This window comes from Lissotriton vulgaris, chromosome 7 (genome assembly GCF_964263255.1).
Source record: "Lissotriton vulgaris chromosome 7, aLisVul1.2, whole genome shotgun sequence".
Classification (NCBI taxonomy): Eukaryota; Metazoa; Chordata; class Amphibia; order Caudata; family Salamandridae; genus Lissotriton; species Lissotriton vulgaris.
This window is the reverse complement of record NC_141695.1, coordinates 1369557729-1369575409: the sequence shown is the minus strand read 5'-3', so window position 1 is coordinate 1369575409 and position 17681 is coordinate 1369557729. Positions and strand designations below refer to the sequence as shown.

Genomic DNA, 17681 nt, shown 5'->3' with positions numbered 1-17681 from the left:
TTTGCGATCTCACAAATAAGTCTGACCTCTAAATTATCGTAGTTAACTTCAGTTGACATTAGCTATGGGTTGTTTGGGAGGCTTCTGGTGCTGGTAGTTTGATCTGAAATGACTGTCAGTGTGCAGATTCAAGGTTTCATTACCCAATAAAATCTTAATGAAATGTGGTAATTAAATTGTGAAGATTCCAGGCTACCCAAGCTAGGTTTCCAAACTACAGGTTTCAAGCTGTAGTGATGTTGCTCATATTGCTGTTGGCGTAAATGAATGCAAGTTAGAATTGACCATAAAATCCTGTGGGATTGACAGTCCTGGAGGGTGAGGTATAGTGAAATGCCCAGTCTTGTGGTCTTCTGGCTTTCTATCAATCTCCTATCAATTCGTTACAGATTATGCCGATTACCTTGGAGGAAACGGTCCCGGGAACGAGTACTATAGACCGAGATGTTGAGTTGAAATTAAAGCAGTTTGGAAGGTATTGGCCATTGCTCTTCCTGTGTTTAAGCTTCTATTTAGTTTAAATGTTGTCCTACATGCTTGTTCATTGAAATTAATGACACTTGGTTATGTTCTAAGTTAATTTACATATTAGAACTTGACACTTGTGGAAATGATTTGGTCCTAGTCCTCTGTTTAATGTGGGCATTCAATCTACCCTCTAATGCCTCTGTTACAAGAACCTGAATTTTTCATGCATTAGGATTGGATGTTTTTTAGGAACCGGGTCACGACTGGTTTGCATATGGCTGGGACTGAACTAGAGTGGAGAAGGGAGCTAAAGAACAATGATGGATTCAACTCCGATCTGGGGGGGGGGAAGTGTCTGACATTTCAGCTCTCCATCTTGTGTTTGCTTTTGGGTTGTTTATCTGCCTGCTCTTTGCCTAAGGCATCTCGTCTACTTTCCAGTGACTGGCACTTTCCAATACAGTGCTGACAGAGCAGTCCATAACCAGCATGGCTTAATTGAGAAGTAAATCCACTGAAGATGCATTTTGTTGCTAGTTAGACTGGAAATACAGCTATCTAAAACTTTCTCATCAAGTAAGACTGCACGTTGCCTGAATTGTTTCAGATTGTGCTCACCTTGAACATTTGTTCATCCTTCCAGAGAGATGCTGTCGGAGGAGAGGAATCCTTCCATTGATGAGATGATGGAGCGTGGGAATATCCCCTTAATGGTGGAGTTGTTGGCCCGCAATGAGAACAGTACTCTGCAGTTTGAGGCTGCCAGGGCCCTGACTAACATTACTGCTGGGACCTCTGAGCAAACCAAGGCTGTGGTGGAAGGTGGTGCTATCCCAGCTTTTATTTCACTGCTCTCATCGCAGCACCCGCACATTAGTGAGCAAGCTGTGTCGGCGCTAGGCAACATAGCAGGTAAGGGGAGTTCTTTCATGTAATGGCAGCATGTGTCCTGGGCTATTCAAATACATAGTAGTACCAAAGACCTGTTTTGTTTTTCCAAATTAAACTTTGATATACTAGTTCCAAAGGTATTCGTTAACTTGTGTAGTGTGCATGTGTTTAAAGAATGAACAGTATGTGAATATAAAGCAGATCATGCTTTTAAACTGGTGTTTCTTGTTGAACCAAATGGGTACTGTTACAGAATAATGTTAACTGAAAATTAGCAAACATTATTTAATCAAGTTTGTTCTCGCCATTAAATCAATGTTGAATAAGTAACCTGCAATGCATGGCCTCTAAGGTAGCTTAATTTTATGCTGTTTATCGTTGCAGATGCTGGCCCACTCTACGGAGATTCTTTGCTCAAATGTAATGTTATTCCCCCACTTCTTTCCCTGGTGACGCCTCAGACACCAGTAAGTGACCTTTTGAAAATTGAATGTTGATCATAGTGACTTTCTATCTGTATACAATTATGAGTTCTTGATCTAAAAGTAGGTGGTTTTTAACAAGCAAACTCCACACAGTGCCTAGAGTTGTACAAAATGGCCCAGTTCATCCAGTGTTAGCTTCCTGTCCAGGTCTATTCAATGCCAGCGCCTTAACACTGGTATGTAAAATGGTTTGTAACTCTCTAAGGAAGGAGGATCTCCGATGGGAGCCTAGGCACCATTACAACACCTTATCTGGCGATTTGTATTCATCCCAAAACTGTATAAAAATTCCTTCTTCGAGAGATTGATGCAAATGCCTTGTTGAATTTGAGTGTCATGTAAACCGTTGTAGCCCCAGGCATATGTCAACATTATCCAAGTTCATGCTATGGATTGTCAGTTGATGAGGCATGAAAGCATGTTGGAGTCCTTGGTCAAGCTAATCTCCCTTAAATATCCCACCCGTGTAAAAGTTTGTACATGCCAATTTTCCATGAGGGGTTGACTAGCCAAATGTTCTACATTCCCACTGAAACACATTGTTTTCTGTAGCTTCTGTATTTAGAACATTGAATTGAAATTGCTTGATGTAATTTAATGAAGGTGGCGTAATTGTACGGACTAACATGGCTTGTAGCTGACTAAGGTTTTGGGAAAGACCATGGAACTAGGGTTTTCAAAATGTTTTGAGTGGTTTAAACCATGTAGCCCGTTAAATGCTAGCCTTTGGAGAATCTAGCCATCGACTTCAGGCAATCAAATTCCCCGTTTCTCATTTGCTAAATCTTTGTGCGGATCTGGTTATCGACAGGATGAGCTTTTATCAAAGGCCCACTTCTCTTCCTCCTGCCCCCCACCTTCCTGCATCCACATACACCCACATTCTTCTGGTTGAACCCTTATGGAGGCTGGTTGCAGTTACAATGCTTGCAGTGATTTTTGCCTTTCGCTGACCGCAAATATTCTGAATTGGATACTTTGAAATATGGTCTCTTTGGGCAAGCTCTTCATTTAAGGATCAGAGTGTTTGTATGTGTGAGCGCAAGCTAGGCTGACTCCTAGGTATCAACCATTTTACCTACTTTTTGTCAGTTATGTTGTGTCAGTAAGCCAGTCATTCCGATAATTGGATGACCTGGAAGCTCTTTGGAAAGTAATTTTGTAGAGGAGAAGAATGTGAAGTGTTCCAAAGGACGCAACACTCTGGCAAGGTTGAGGGGCTGGGGCTCCATAAACCACACTGCAAGTGGCTTTGAAAACAAATAGTTTAATTGTTTGACAACTTTTATTTTTTGTATTTTAAAACTGGATATTGCGGCGTTTGCAGTATTAAATATTGGGATAATATGGACTCTTCAGAAATGGATCTTTGCTCATTTTTTTTTAATATATACCATACACCACCTCCACTTTGTTTGGTCTCCAAGCAACTTTATTTTCAAATGCTCAATTTAAAATGAGTAACCAGTACAGCAGATATTAAGCTTGCTAAATTTTAAAATGCTCCTAAAACCTAGTAATCTATTATATTGCACATGTTAAATTCAAGCACAACTCCATATCCGGAGTGCCTGTTCTAGTGAAGTTTAAGCATTTCCTCTAATTGTAAAGGTTTTTTTTTTTTTTAAGCTTACCACTTCACTTTGTCTAGAACACTTTTCATTCACAACCAATTCTCACAGGGTCTTGGCATAAAGTTTGAGTGATGGGGTACACCTACCATTACTGCGCCCTTTCTTAGACTGAAATGTGATGAGGAGCATTGATGGATGACATCAGTACAAATTAAACCATGTCCCACACTTCAATGGAAGATGTTACTTAAAAGTAAGCATTAATCATATGAAAGTGATCAACTAGTTAGAGAATAGAAATTGCTAGAACTTAACCGGCAGAATAAAGGCTAGACCTCTATACTTGTGTTTGTTTTTTTTGTGTTTGTTTTTGTTTTTTGTTTTTGTGGCACTATCGGTTCATTTGCACACAGGCACAGCTGTGGCATTTGCTTGATTGTTAGGGTTTTGCCTGGAATCTCTTAAAGGATTGATAATGAACATCCACGAAGACCAACTTAGTTGAAATTGGTGTCCAGTGATGCAGTACTGACTTGCATTAGTTGGCATACGGGGAGGTAGGTGTGGAGGGAAGGGGGTGGGCCTGCAGCTCCCCAACAAACACTTTGACATTCGGAAGGTTAGTGGGCAATAACAAATGCCTTTACATTTAATCTTGAAATGGGTCAAATGTCAGGCTTGATCTTCTTACAAATGGCTGCTTATTCTTAACCTGGAAATCGCATTTGAAGAAAGACGTGGACCCCAAAGTGAGGATTTTGTCAAATTAACTGACAATTTAAGTGGAAGGGGAGGCTCCATGATATTGCTCTGTCTACTGACCCAAAACTTGAGCTGTATAAATATTTCAACTTTGAGTAGTTCGAAAAGCACAAATAACTATTTTGTAACTTGGAAGTTTTGGAAACCAATATTTCAATGGGATCAAAACAAAGCACCTTTGCTTTGTGATGCACCAGTATCTATTCATTTAAACACGATTTCCACACATTTGTGCGCTATAGTGTTTTCAGTAAAACTTCATGGCTGCAAGAATTTAGGGACCATTTCATTAGAATTGTGCAGTCTGTAAAGGAGTGTTCTTCCACACCATGTTTTGGTAAGCTATTTGCAAAAGTGCACTCCCAAATGCACCACTGGTTGCATACCACACCCTTCCTGCTTTCATTTGCTACACTTTGAGGGTGTTATCCGTTTTATATCAATGACTCAAATAGTTCCAGCGCCACTGTGTGGGTGTTAACGTTTGAACAACTGTACAGTTGCTGCTACAAAACTGCATTGAGGCACATTAAAAGCTCTGCAACCGACTATTTATTTTTTGGTAGGCAGTCTAAAAAAGGTGGGAATTGGAATTTCTTTATTATGCATGATTAATTAAAACCGTTGCATACAATAAAACATCTGATCATATATATTTAAAAATACTGTTATTTGGTCCACATATTTAATTTCAGTTACTCATTAAAAAAGCGAAGTAAAGGGATGGAGGACGGCGGATGCCACAGTTATTTGACTTCTTCCAATGTGCCATTTAGCCTTTTTCCTGTGGGTCGCAGTGTTGTTGTAAAGGGGGCGGTGGCCGATGTAGGGAGAATCCTCCAATGTCATTGCCTTCACTCTTGATTTCCATCGACAACTTGCAACACTTCATTAGGAGGAACCTCTACGGAGTGTTTATAATTTAGATCACTGTGGAAAGCTTTTTTTTTTTTTTTTTACCACTTACTACTATTTTAAGTGTAACGAAGGTAGGAAGAGTTGTTAGGACGTTGGCTCCGTTAGTGACTCTTCCTGTTCTATTTAATGGGTTTATCCGTTTGGCAAAGCTTCTGTTGAATGTTCCAAGGGCAACGTACGAAAATTTTCCAGTTGCTTTGCTGTTATGTCAAAAAACTTTGTTAGTCGCCAATTTAGCTGCACACTCTCTGGGTTGATCCACAGCAGAGCCGGTGCTATTGTAGGTTGTATGCTCTGCCAGTTGCTTGTAGGCAAAAAGCAGGTTAATGCTGATTGACATGAGGTTGTAGAGCTGCTCCTTTTTAAAATTGAGGAAGACTTATTGTTTTCGTTGATGGTTGCTGATCTTAAAAATACCTTTGGAAGGTATTTAGTTCCTGTATTATTCTCCTTGCTAGCTCTGACGTTTTCCATCGGGTTTTTGTAACCTCTAGACTGGCCTGAGTGCTGTTAACTGGAATTCAATTGACAGTAGGTCCAAGGTGTTAATATTCGCAAGATTGGGGATTGATTGCAGAAGTCTTAGTGCATTTCCTCTGTTCAAAATGTCTCCTCGGCCCCTTGATTTATAGTGGGGGGGAAAAGATGATGGTGTCTATTTCTTCTTTATTGAATTCGTAGTTTGAATACTGAGGGAGCTCCCCATTAGTTGTAGTGTGCTCTTTTGGCTTTATGTTGTTGGTACTGCTTGTCCTGCAGTCGGTGCTGTGTTGCAGCGCAAGCGTTGTCTCCTTAGGTTTCCCGGCGGTATTCTGCGCCGTGTTCAGAGAATGTTTGGTGAGTGGTGGGGCTCTTTTAATTCGTCCTGTGTGGCTACCCTGCTTCATTGTGTGTTGGGCGGCTTTAGTTGATGCTTTACTAGTTAGTAAGTCCTTGCTAGACTCGCTCTTCTTGCTAGACGCGCTTTTCTTGCGATCAGACTCCTCGTTGATCGGGAGGTTGTGTGTTCTATTCCAGGGCTTATACTCGATGAAGGGTAGGGGATCTCCTAGCCGTGGCGTCGATGGCACCCTAGATCCTTCTTCCACTGCATGTTCTGGAGAGCCTGTGAGCTGACGAAGCTGTTTCCCATGGAGCTTGATCTGGTTAATTGTTCCTTCCTTCCCTTTTTTTCTTTCGCCGGGTGTTCGTTGTCAAGGAATCTTTGTCAAATTAATTTTTAGGTCTCGCTCTTGAGATGCCTCTGAAGGGAGACCGACCGGGGCAAGCGCAGATTGTGGTCCTGTGGAAGCGCACGTCCAGCCACGCGCATAGCGCCTGTCCCGCAGGCAAACCAGCATTCAGTTTCACTTTCGCCCTATCACTGGAGCGACCCGCAATGGCTTGTCCGCTCAAGAAATGAACATTGATACTGTGCCTTCATCGGCACAAATGGAGAATGCTCATGTATCAGTTCGCTTCCTATTGTGAAGCGCTCTGACACCTTCGGCTAAAGTCCGCACTGTACAAAAACGCAATAAATCCCCCACTCACCCAGTCTGCGGGAGGAGGATCCTCCTCGACGGCAGCGTATGGCGTCAGGGAAGGTGCTGCGGAGTTGGACTGTGTGCCCACTGGTCGCATGGCGACTGAACTGCCTGCAGCGCAAGGGCCGGTCTATCGAGGCTTGCAGGCCCGTGCATGCGCCTTCCAAAAGTGCATCGTAACCGCCCACTGCAGGGAGGAGATGAGAAATAGGCCCCGTGCTAGTGTGCGGGACCCTTGAGCCAATTAACCTGCAGAGATGCATCTAGCCAATCCCATGCCAGGCTCTAAAGGCTCGAAGCAAATGAACATTGGAGAAGATCTCTGCAGCCCGCCCTCTCACGAGTACCTAAACCGATCGCTATGATGTAAACAACGGGGGTGCAGCACGGGCTACGGAGGGACAACGGGGGTCCAGCACGGGCTACGGAGGGACAACGACATCAGAGATGTGAAGAGGGAGGGTCGGTGTGCTCTTGCTGGATGGACAAAAGGTCTGAACAAGCTCCCAGGTCATTTAGATAACTTGATCTTGAGGTATGCTAAGGTAGGTTAGAGAATTCCTTTTGCAGACTTTATAACTCCTTCCAGAGGAAGGAGCAGGGACTTGGGAAAGGTCGGTGTGTAGGCTGCTGAAGTAGTCCAATTTGCTTTGAACTGGCTGACCAACTCGTATTTTGACCATATGTAATAGGGTGTGCAGATGAGGAGTTCTCTAGAAGCGGTGGTAGAGAGGTGATAAGGTCAGGCCTCTTGAAATGTATACCCTGGTTTCTAACTGAGTGTGCAAGGGTGAAAGTGTCGGGGGAGAACCAAACAGAATTGGCACATTTGTATGTTCTGATTTGATAGTTTTGGTTTTGAAATAGTTTACCAGCAGGGAACAGAGCCATTCACTGACAGACGTTTGTGAGGCAGTCCATGATTCTCAAGTGGGGGAAAAGGGGGAAAGGAAAAAAGGTGAACTTTGGACTCTTCCTTTTTTTACTAAAATCATCTCATAAACAGTAATAAATAAAATGCTAGTCCGGGTGTAGATGCCTTTAGGAATGATGATATGCATAGAAAGTGAGGGTTGATGAGGTAGGGCGCTTTTCTTATACCTCTCTCTCCCATACCCACTTTGTTTTAGCGATCTGTTGGTCTGCATGAGGTTGTGTTCAGGGTACGATCAAGTCATGTGGATTTCACTGTGACATCCTTAGATCAGTTCTCAATGATTGGCGTAGTCTTATGATTGGAAGTGTAGCATGATTTCCAAACATTGTTGTCACGCATGTTTGTAGATTTGAAATCAGACATTGGCAACAGTCAGGTGTAAGTAGAGAATCTTGCTTAACTTCCTCAACTGGTTTGCATGGGAATGTGAGATGACTGTTTAGTGGTGTGGTGTCTTTGATGGGACATCGGGTAGTCATTGGACTTTAGGGTTAATGCTAATTGGGTAACGATTGAGTGTGGTCTAGGCTTTGGGATCCATTGTGGTGTTCCTGTCACAGAGCAAAACCAAAGGGGACAGAATTAAATGGGTGTATGGATTAAATACGCTTTTAAGCATAGGTGGAAGTGAATTGAGAGCCTGTCAAACAGGGGTTGCTGTTGGTTCTAGTGTTGGCCTGCGTGTCGGTGGTTGTTGTGTGGGCTACGAACAAGACAGAATGGATACTACTAACAATAAGGCAAGCTATAGAAACTGGTAGACCAATCAAGGATGTGCATGCACCCTAGAATGCATTCCAAGGCAGGGGTATCTCCAAGAAACTGCAGTCACTGTCTTTGCTGAAACAGGGCCCATAAACAAGGCTTCGGAGCCTTTACCTACACCGTACACATCTTGTACCCACATCAGGAAGCAAAGTACAAGCATCTCCTAGTTTCTTGAGAAGAGCGAAGTCGAAATGCGTGGCTGCTTTTGATTGGCTGCCCCAGAGTTGGCTTGTGCACTGAGATTTCTCAATAGGATATGAACATGTCACCAGCAGGTTAAATCGTATAGATCTACAGCAGGTCCATTCTAAGGTGCTTTCATCTGCGCCATTCGGAGTGTTTGCTCTTCCACCTGATATATCTAAAGCGCACTTTCTGTTGGTATAGATGGTGAGGTTTATTGTGTTTTTAAGTTATTAGAATTGTAAATAACAATGCCTTCTATTTTTTTTTTTAAACCCAAAACATAAATAGAAGGCATTGTCATTTACAATGCCAATTGCTCAATCATGTGAGTGCAAGACCTATTGCATTGCAAATGCTGCTTGTTCTGTTCAATCTCTCTCTCCCTTCTGGGGAATGATCTCTAGATGTTTTTATTGTCTCCAAGACTTTAGGTTCAATTTCTTTTCCCCTGAAGGTGGGTGGTTTGTTACTCACTATGATCTGGGTTTCACTTTTTCCACTCGCAGTGGATAGTAAATCGCCCAGTATTAATGGAAGTGTGAGTAGTTTGTCCACTATTGGAGCGCAAGTGAATTCTTGTTGTTGTAACCTGTCCTTGAGTGCTTCCTCCTGCCCTCATTTTATTAGCCCATTCAAGTCGGCTAATTTCTGGTCAATCCCTGACGTAAAGTCCTCTAATGTTTGGAGTACTGTTAACTGAAGATCCAATTTATGAGATTGGTATTGCATTGTGCTCAACAGCACTGCCCAAATCAAGTTCTGGGTCTTATTGTTTTTTCCTTTGTTTCTGGATTTGCAGAGTTTGTTAGTATTTTTTGGTCGTGACTGTACGACTCAACTAATTCCTCCCATTCTTGTGATGCTAAGAAAGACCTATCACCATTAGGGTTATAGTTACTTTCTTGAAGGAACGGCTCACTCCATTCTGATATTCTAATGTCTCGATTTACCTTGAGACGTTTGCGGTATTAAGGTTTGTAATTGGTTAGTTGACTGGTGTGGGGTAATGGAGGTTTTTTTTTTTTAGCGTTTTTTGCTCCTTTGATTTATTTTCTGTCTGGTTGGCTGTTTTGCTGGTGGTGGTTTCGTGAAATCGAGTTGTTTGGTTTTATCGGACTAAGTTGTTGCAATGCTTTGCATGTTTTTGAGGCACCTTGTGTCTCCTCTGCCTGGTAGAGTGTTCGAATAAATTTAGTGTCCGTTCTGATTTGCGACCTACCCAGCGGTTCCTTTTCTGGAGTTTCAAGCTCACTCCCCTCTGTGACTGCTTTTAAAGGGTTGTGGGGGCTCTTCATAGTTTTTGAGTTGTACAGTGAGCTCACCACGATTTCCTGCCTAATCTGACTTTGGTCAATGTCAATTGCCCTTATTTGTTCTTCATGACTTGTTTCCATTGTCTTTTTGTTTGTAAGCCCCATAGTTGGTTCCGGCTTGTCATTTTCTTCTATTTTTTTTCTGGATTTTGTTGTATACTCCTGCTGATGTTTCCTCTTCCCTTGGTTTGGGAAGAGTATTCTGAATGAATTAACGCAACAGTTTAATTTGGTCCCCTTGTTTGGCTATTTGATGATGGTTGCGGGAGTTGATCCTGATTTCCTGGTTGCAAAGGAGTTTGCAGCCCTTTTATTTCTCCTATTTTTGAGAATATTGCGGTCCCTGGGTCTTTTAGAAATGAGAACTTGGTGTATATTTTGGGCTGGATTAATGTGAGGTTTCTTGACTGCGGTGCACCCTTTATGCATATTAGTTCCAGAGTGTCGGGGCCTGAGCTCAAGGTAGCTGTTGAGTCTCTTTTTGTCTCCATTTTTATTCCCTCTTCTGATAATGATTCTGTTAATGATTTTTTTTCCTATGTAGTTGAGATTTAGTAAATTAAGTAATTGGTAAAGGTGTTATGAGGGAAGATCGGGTTCACGTTGGTTTCTTTCTTTTCTAACTTTCCACGTTTTGTTTGCTGCTATCCCCATTTTCTCCTTGTTTTCTTTTTTCTGTGATCTTAGATTATTAGCAAGTTTCTTTCTTTTCCGGACCTCATTATCGTCTGCTAGCTGTAAGTCTGTGTCAATCCGAATTGTTAGTGTCAAGATGTTTTAGGATTTTAGCCAATTCCATGGTGGAGGTAGTGGCTCACCCTCTCCTCGCACCCCGCAACTCACAATCCGGGCTCTCGCCTATCCTCTCCTTTCTTCCCCTCACTGCTTCTGGGTGTTAATCACTACTCACTGCAGGTATCAAGTCCTGGCCTTCGATCTCCGGCCTGATGGACCTCTGGCCCCTCCACCTGGTCCAGGCACTGGGCTCCCCCACTCTGCCAGCTGTTACTCACTCTGCCACCTCCTGCGGGGGAGGGGGGCAGGTGTCCGCTAGCAGCTGCGATCTTAAAATTGCTGTGGTACCGCTCCAGGGGTCCTGCCTCGCCGGTTTTCCTTGATGCAGTGACCAGCGCGATCCCTGTTTTGGTGCCAGCAACGGTATCTGCAAGCTGTGGACAACGCTGGCTGATAACAAGTCCTGCAATGACTACCTGAATTTCCCGAGTGTTCCGTGGGAGTCTAACAGTGATTAGCCAGTCGGCCGGTCGGCCCAGTCGGTCCCGTCTGCCCAGTGCTCCCCCTCCCTCTGGAAGGGCTGGGGGGGCAAGGTTGGCGCTGGCTGCACGCCATGACTGGAGGCCAAGGCTAGATCAATCTGCACAGCTGCACGAGGAAGTGCAGAGGGTGCGGTTTCACAGCTCCGCAGCTCTCCCTGCAGTTTGCCTCCACACTGCGCCTGCTCTTTCTAAAAAGCACGAACTGGGGAATCGGACAGGACTGGAACTGTATTCAGCTGTGATCAGCAATTGCAGCAGTGGGAGCGTGGTCATCCGCCCCAAGCAGCCCAAGCGGCCAGCAAAATGAAAGGTTTGCTGTGTCATCAAAATGTCAAGCTATCAGGCGGGAGGTTGGTTTCCGTGCTAGTGGTTCTGCTGCTCTATGGCTCCAAAGGCCCACGTGGGGATAGTTTGAGGCTCGGCGCTTGTCTCTCTGCCCCCTGGTCGCGGCTCTCGACACCCGCGTCTCTGCGCACTCCCCACCCTTGCCTCTACCTCCGCTCTGGCCCCGACATGCTGAACGGGGCCAGGTGAGATCAGTGGTGTCGGGCGGGCGGGACCGAGTTGGCGCCGCGAGTCGAGTATCGCCCCTCCACTCCTACCACGAGTAAGTTCAGCTGGGGGCGGCTGCACCACCGCGGTCCAGTGGAGCCGTGGGGTCTTTCTGCTGTTCTCGTCGGTAGGTCTGAATCGGCAAACTGCAACCCGACTAGTCTAGCACCATTCCTAATGGCTGAAAAGGTGGTACTGAAAGCTTGAATTTACAAATGTTGGCGCTTGGAGTAGTGAGTAGGGACTTGACAAGGTGTCGTTGCTTTGTGGTCGGTGTGCAGGCCAAGTAATTAAAACTTCCTATAGAAAATGACAGGAGTTGAGTGATATCCAAGCTCTCAGTGCTGATCTAGCCTGGTCAAGAAGCCAAATGCTGTCTATGTATGACTCATTGATGGAGAGGAGCAGGTGGTCCCCATGGCGTCTAAAATTTGAGGTTTGTGTGAACTATGCAGGTGGATGTATCTATAGCCTCAAGTCGCATGATTCTGGTCAATCATGCAATGAGGGCTGCAAGAGCTTGTCGAGGGACTGCTTGCCCAGTTGTGGTTTAATGATCCACTTTATAGCCAAATAGCATTGTAGAATTTTCCAGTGCTTCAGATATACAGTGGTGACATCCTAAATTAGAACATTCTCCAATATTTTCTGTACCTATTCCTTTGGAAACATAGGTGGTTGAGCGAGTTCTAATGGTAATGGTCACTGGTCTGACATTAATTTCACCCTTCCTTAGTTTCACGAGTCTTTCTCTTTCAGGTTGGCTTCCTGCGCAAAATCACCTGGACACTAAGGAATCTTTGCAGGAATAAGAACACTCATCCTCCAATGGAAGCAGTTCTTCAGATCCTGCCAGCGCTAATACAGTTGCTTCATCACGATGACAAGGATATTTTATCGGCCACCTGCTGGGCAATGTCATACCTAACAAATGGCACAAATGACAGCATTGTCGTGGTAAACACTGGTATCGTGAGGAGACTTGTCCAGCTATTGGCCAGTGAAGAGTTAGAAATTTTGGTATGTACAGATTCTTTACTTTAGTTCTCGGATTAGGCGATTGGATAATTCCCTGATTGTTTTGTGCTTGAAATAACTTGCTAGCTTGTGTCCTACTTTAGGGTGGAAAACTTGACTGACCCAAGCTTTCCATTTCTGTAGTCCAACACTGGGGAGATGGCCATTTTCAGTTTTACATTCAACATAGCTGTGATTGGTTGTGCATGGTTTACGTGGGTCTTCAGGAGTTTGGGGGTGAAGAACCGATCTCCACCTACCTCTATGGGTTTGACAAATGGCACCTTACCCTGGTGATGCACTCACTGATTGTTCTTCTACATTGAGAAGGAGCTCCTTGGTCTGTCGGACCAGAGGGAAAGGCAACCGGTTTCCATTTCATTCATAGTTCTGGTGTGAGAACTCCATCTTGACTGATCCATGGTTCTTGCATGTTTGTTTGGATTGGGTAATTTAACATTCATTCTGATTTCAATCCCTTAAAATGGATATCTGATCAGTGGGAGCAACTATATATTCCTTTCATCGGGGCAGTTCTGAATACTTTAATGTAGTTTATGATTCTTGGCTCCCAAACAAAGTACCCTTAGCTTAAAAAAAACACCTTCCCAAAAAGTAATTTCCTTGAATCTAAGGACTACAAAATGCAAGCCTAGTTCTACTTGTAGCCTTTGTTTGGGTGTTTGAACTTCAAATGCGATTCCTAAATTAATCTTTCCATTTGGGCATGTCTGTGATCTGCCTTGTAGTTTAATCATGGTTCTGTAGATGCAGACCTGGATCTATCTTTGTGGACCAAAATTGAGGTAGATCCTTGAACAGCAGGCATGACAAAGTATTTCTAATGTTGTGTTTGTTCAGCTGATTACCCCATAGTGAACAATAGCTAGGCTTGGTGCACCAGAGCATCCATGCTGCTCAGCAAATGTTCCATTATAAAAACATCACCAGCTGCATTGCTGTCAATCAGCCATGCTTTTGTTTCAACCCCACCGTGCAGCTTTCTTGTCTCTCTCTCCTGATAAATCCACTGTTCTTAAATTTAGGAAGGTATTGAAAGCACAACTGTAGATGGACTGATTATCATTACTTTCTAAAAGTGGTTCCCCTAATCTTCTCGCATGCCTCCCACCAGATTATTATTTTTTTTTTAAACATTTTTGAAAACCTTTATTTCACAAGAGCACACAGCTATTCAGCCTAACATCCCGGAGGCAAGGCAGCATAGTAGGCAGAGCATAATAGTGCAAGTCAGGTATGGCAGGAAATTACAGGTTTATTTTATAATTTTATAACAGTAGAAGAAACGCCAAGTGGCGCCGAAGAGTGGCAATGGGAGAAGAGTACAGCAAGGAATTGAAGGCCGGGAGGAGAAAGAGACCAGCAGCTCAGGAGTACAGAAGAGTGGAGGATGATAGGAGGGGGGGGGGGGGAAAGCAGGATAAATCAGGTGTCGTACACAGTCGGTGTCATAGGTCACAGTGACAGGTGCTCATCCAATGAAACAGGCTCGGGCGGCAGACACACATCGCCCCAGTAAGAATTCCAAGCACCCCACACCCTGTTCCATTTGTTAGGTTTACCCCTGGCAACATAGACAGTCTTCTCCCGGAACATACACCAATCCATATTGGCCTTCCATTGTACCACCAGGGGTGCCGTATTGGCCCCCCACCTCTGAGCGATGTCTCTCTTGGCCACCATGTTGCCCAGGGTCACCCACTGAGTTTGGGCAGTGTTGTGATCTGTTGGCTCCCAGATGTTAAGGAGGCACCTACGAGCCTCAGCCGCAATCCCCACTCCCAACACTTCGCTCATGACCCTGTGAATCCTCCTCCAGTAGGACGCTATGGCCGGACATTCCCACAAGATGTGCAAGAAGGTAGCGAGGGTACCACAGCCTCGACGACAGAGGCCGTCAGGCGAGTAACCCATGTGTATAAGGCGGGGGCCAGTAACGTATACCCTGTGCAGGATTTTGAATTGGACCAGACGAAGCCGAGACGAGATGGCAACCTCCTTAGGGGAGGACACTGCACTCTGCCAGTCCTCCTCGTCAATTTCCAAGCCATCCGCCACCCACTGGTCTCGCAACCCAAGGAGCAGGTCAGTGCGAACATTAATTAATTAGTTTTTTGTAGGACAGTGAGATTGCGCTATCGGGCATATGGCCGTCCAGCACTCTGTCCTCCAGCGGTGAGCTTTCCGGAATATCCTCCCCAGGGGTCATAGCAGAAAGCAAGGCATGCCTCAGCTGGGCATATCGGAAAAACTCCGAGGCACCCAGCTGGTATTCAGTCTGTAGCTGGGGGAAGGTCTTGATAGTCCCTTTGGAAACCACATCCTCCACCCTAGTGATGCCAATGAGGTCCCATTTGTCAAAGCGCTTGGTGTGCCATAGTCTGCCCAACATATCGGATTCATACAAAGGAGTGAAGCCGGTCAGTCTGCCCTGCCATCCCTGCACCTTGGTGATCGTACGCCAAATCGAGACTGCCGTCCTCGTGGGACCGGACATGCGCCGATCCAGGGATCTAGAGTAGAGGGCTCGGTAATAATTACCACCACTCATAAGCCACCTGTCCATAGCGTAGCCGGGACTATTCACCGGCCCATAAAACCCGTGATTGAGGGCGGCAAGCTGGGAGGCCCAATAGTACCTACGAACATCCGGTAATGCTATGCCCCCGTCGTACCACGGGAGCGGGCGGCCATCCCAAAGTAGGGCCCGCTGAAGACTCAACTTCCCGGAAATATCGGGCCGGTACCGGGTCTTGGGTGTTTTGCAGGGCATACAGGAATCTGGGCAGGGACATCATTTTAAACAGGGCCGCTCAGCCAAGCAGGGAGAGCGGGAGCTTACGCCAACCCTCCACGTCGCGTCGAAGGCGCTGCAGTGGGGGGAGCAAGTTCTGGTCGTATCGAACCTTCGAGTTCCCAGAGATGTAGATCCCTAGGTACTAGAAGCCCTGTGTGGCCACCTGAATAGTGCAGCCCCTGGGGAGGCGCGGCGTGTCCCCTTTCAATACATATAGGGAGGACTTGGCCCAATTAATAATCAGGCCAGAGTATCTCCCAAAGTGTCTGAGCACGTCACAGGCAACAATGAGAGACTTGCACAGGGACGTCAGATACAAGAGGATGTCGTCCGCGTACAAGGAGATACGGTCCTCGAAGTCAGGTGCCCAGGTAATGCCATGGAGGTCAGGGTGGAAGCGCAGTGTGGCCGCCAAGGGCTCAAGAGCCAGGGCAAAAAGGAGAGGCGACAGGGGGCAACCCTGCCTGGTACCCCTGTGAAGGACAAAAGACGTCGACAGGCGACCATTCACTGATACATTAGCCATTGGGCTGGCATAAAGGAGTTTCACCCAGCTGAGGAAGACCGGGCCAAAACCGAACTTAGCTAACACTGCCCAGAGGTAATTCCACTCGATGGAGTCAAACGCCATGATGGCATCGAGGGATGTCAGCACCGCTGGCTCCGTAAGAGTGTGCGCCCTAGCCAGGGCGCCATGAAGCCGTCTCAAATTGAGGGCAGTGTTGCGGTGCGGAATAAAGCCCGACTGGTCCGGGTGCACCAAGTCGCCAATAACCCCAACCAGTCGGTTGGCAAGCAATTTGGCGAGGACCTTGGGTTCAGTGTTCAGGAGGGAGATAGGCCGGTATGAACGACACACATCCCTTGGTTTCCCATCTTTGTGGATGACCACAATTGTGGCCACCCTCTGGTCAAGGGGGAGAACGCCGGCGTCTCGCGCCTCCAGGAACATAGTACGGAGATGCGGGGAGACCACATCAGGCCGTATCTTGTAGAGCTCAGCCGGGATTCCGTTGGGACCCGGCGCCTTGCCAGATCTCAAAGAGCGAATCGCAAGGGCAATCTCGTCCGAAGAGATGTCCCTATCCAGATCCTCGCGATCCGCCTCAGAGAGGCAGGGAAGATCCACGGTCGAAAGAAGTTCTGCCGAATCGGCCTCTGAGCAATCAGAAGTGGAGGTGTAAACACCCCCTGAAATAGTCGGCAAAAGACTCGGCTATGGCGGCGGGGTCAGTGACAGGGGTTCCATCTGCCCCCAGGATCTCAGGTACAACCCGACTGGCCAACTCCCTCCTGTCCAACCAGGCCAACAGCTTGCCAGCCTTGTCTCCCACGTCATAGATACGGCCCTGCTGTTCCCTAGCCAGGGTCTGGGCGGCATTCGTAGCGAGATCTCGGTACTCCGATTGCTTTAGGGAAAGCGCATGGAGGAGGTCCGGGTTAGGTTCCGGATCCAGCTCGGCTTCGAGGTTCAAGATCTCTTCCTCGATACAAAGGAGATCGGCATCTCTATTCCGACGGGCCTCCGCTATTAGAGCGAATGCCGCGCCTCTCAGGACGGTCTGGAATGCCTCCCATAGGGTCGCGGCCGACCCAACCGAACCCTCATTCTCGGAGAAGTAAAGGTCTATAGCCTTGGCCAGCAGGGCACGGGTCCTTGGGTTACGGAAGTACCATGGATTGACCGTTGCCGGTCGCACCGACAGGGCGATATCTAAGTCAAAGGAGACCAGGAGCGGCGAGTGATCAGAAACTCCTCGCGCCAGAAAACGAGCCTCAGCCATGGCCGTAGCGTGAGCTGCCAGGGTAAGGATGTAGTCTATACGGGACAAGCTGCCATGCGCGCCGGACAGGAAGGAGTATTGGCGAAGCGTGGGGTGTAAGTCTCCAACTATCTACAAGGCCCATTGAATCTATAAACGAGGGCAACCACAGTTGAGAGTGGCGAAGGTCTCTAGACGGTTGCCGGTCCAGAGTGCCAGAGCAGACCGAATTGAAGTCACCCCCGACAATAAGTAAGCAGTCAGGCAGAGCTAAAATGGCGCCACCAAGGTCCTGGAACGTGCTGGTCTGTAGGCCAGGCGGGACGTAAACCGAAAGCAGGATGAGGGCCCTCCCCTCCCACCGCCCCGCTAGCGCTGCGTAGCGTCCCCTATCATCTATTGTAGTGACGTCAATCTCCAGCGGAA

At 46.4% G+C, this 17681-nt stretch overlaps 1 protein-coding gene across 6 annotated transcripts in view; it reads left to right on the top strand.

Moving 5' to 3' along the window:
- Window positions 1-17681, top strand: part of LOC147703730 (importin subunit alpha-1-like) — a 95493-nt gene that overhangs the window by 18646 nt on the left and 59166 nt on the right. For all 6 annotated transcript variants that reach the window (XM_086928964.1, XM_086928963.1, XM_086928962.1 and 3 more), the window contains exons 4-7: window positions 390-475; window positions 1112-1380; window positions 1744-1826; window positions 12417-12677. In XM_086928964.1, coding sequence (XP_086785090.1) covers window positions 390-475; window positions 1112-1380; window positions 1744-1826; window positions 12417-12677 — 699 coding nt within the window. The remainder of the gene's footprint in view (window positions 1-389; window positions 476-1111; window positions 1381-1743; window positions 1827-12416; window positions 12678-17681) is intronic.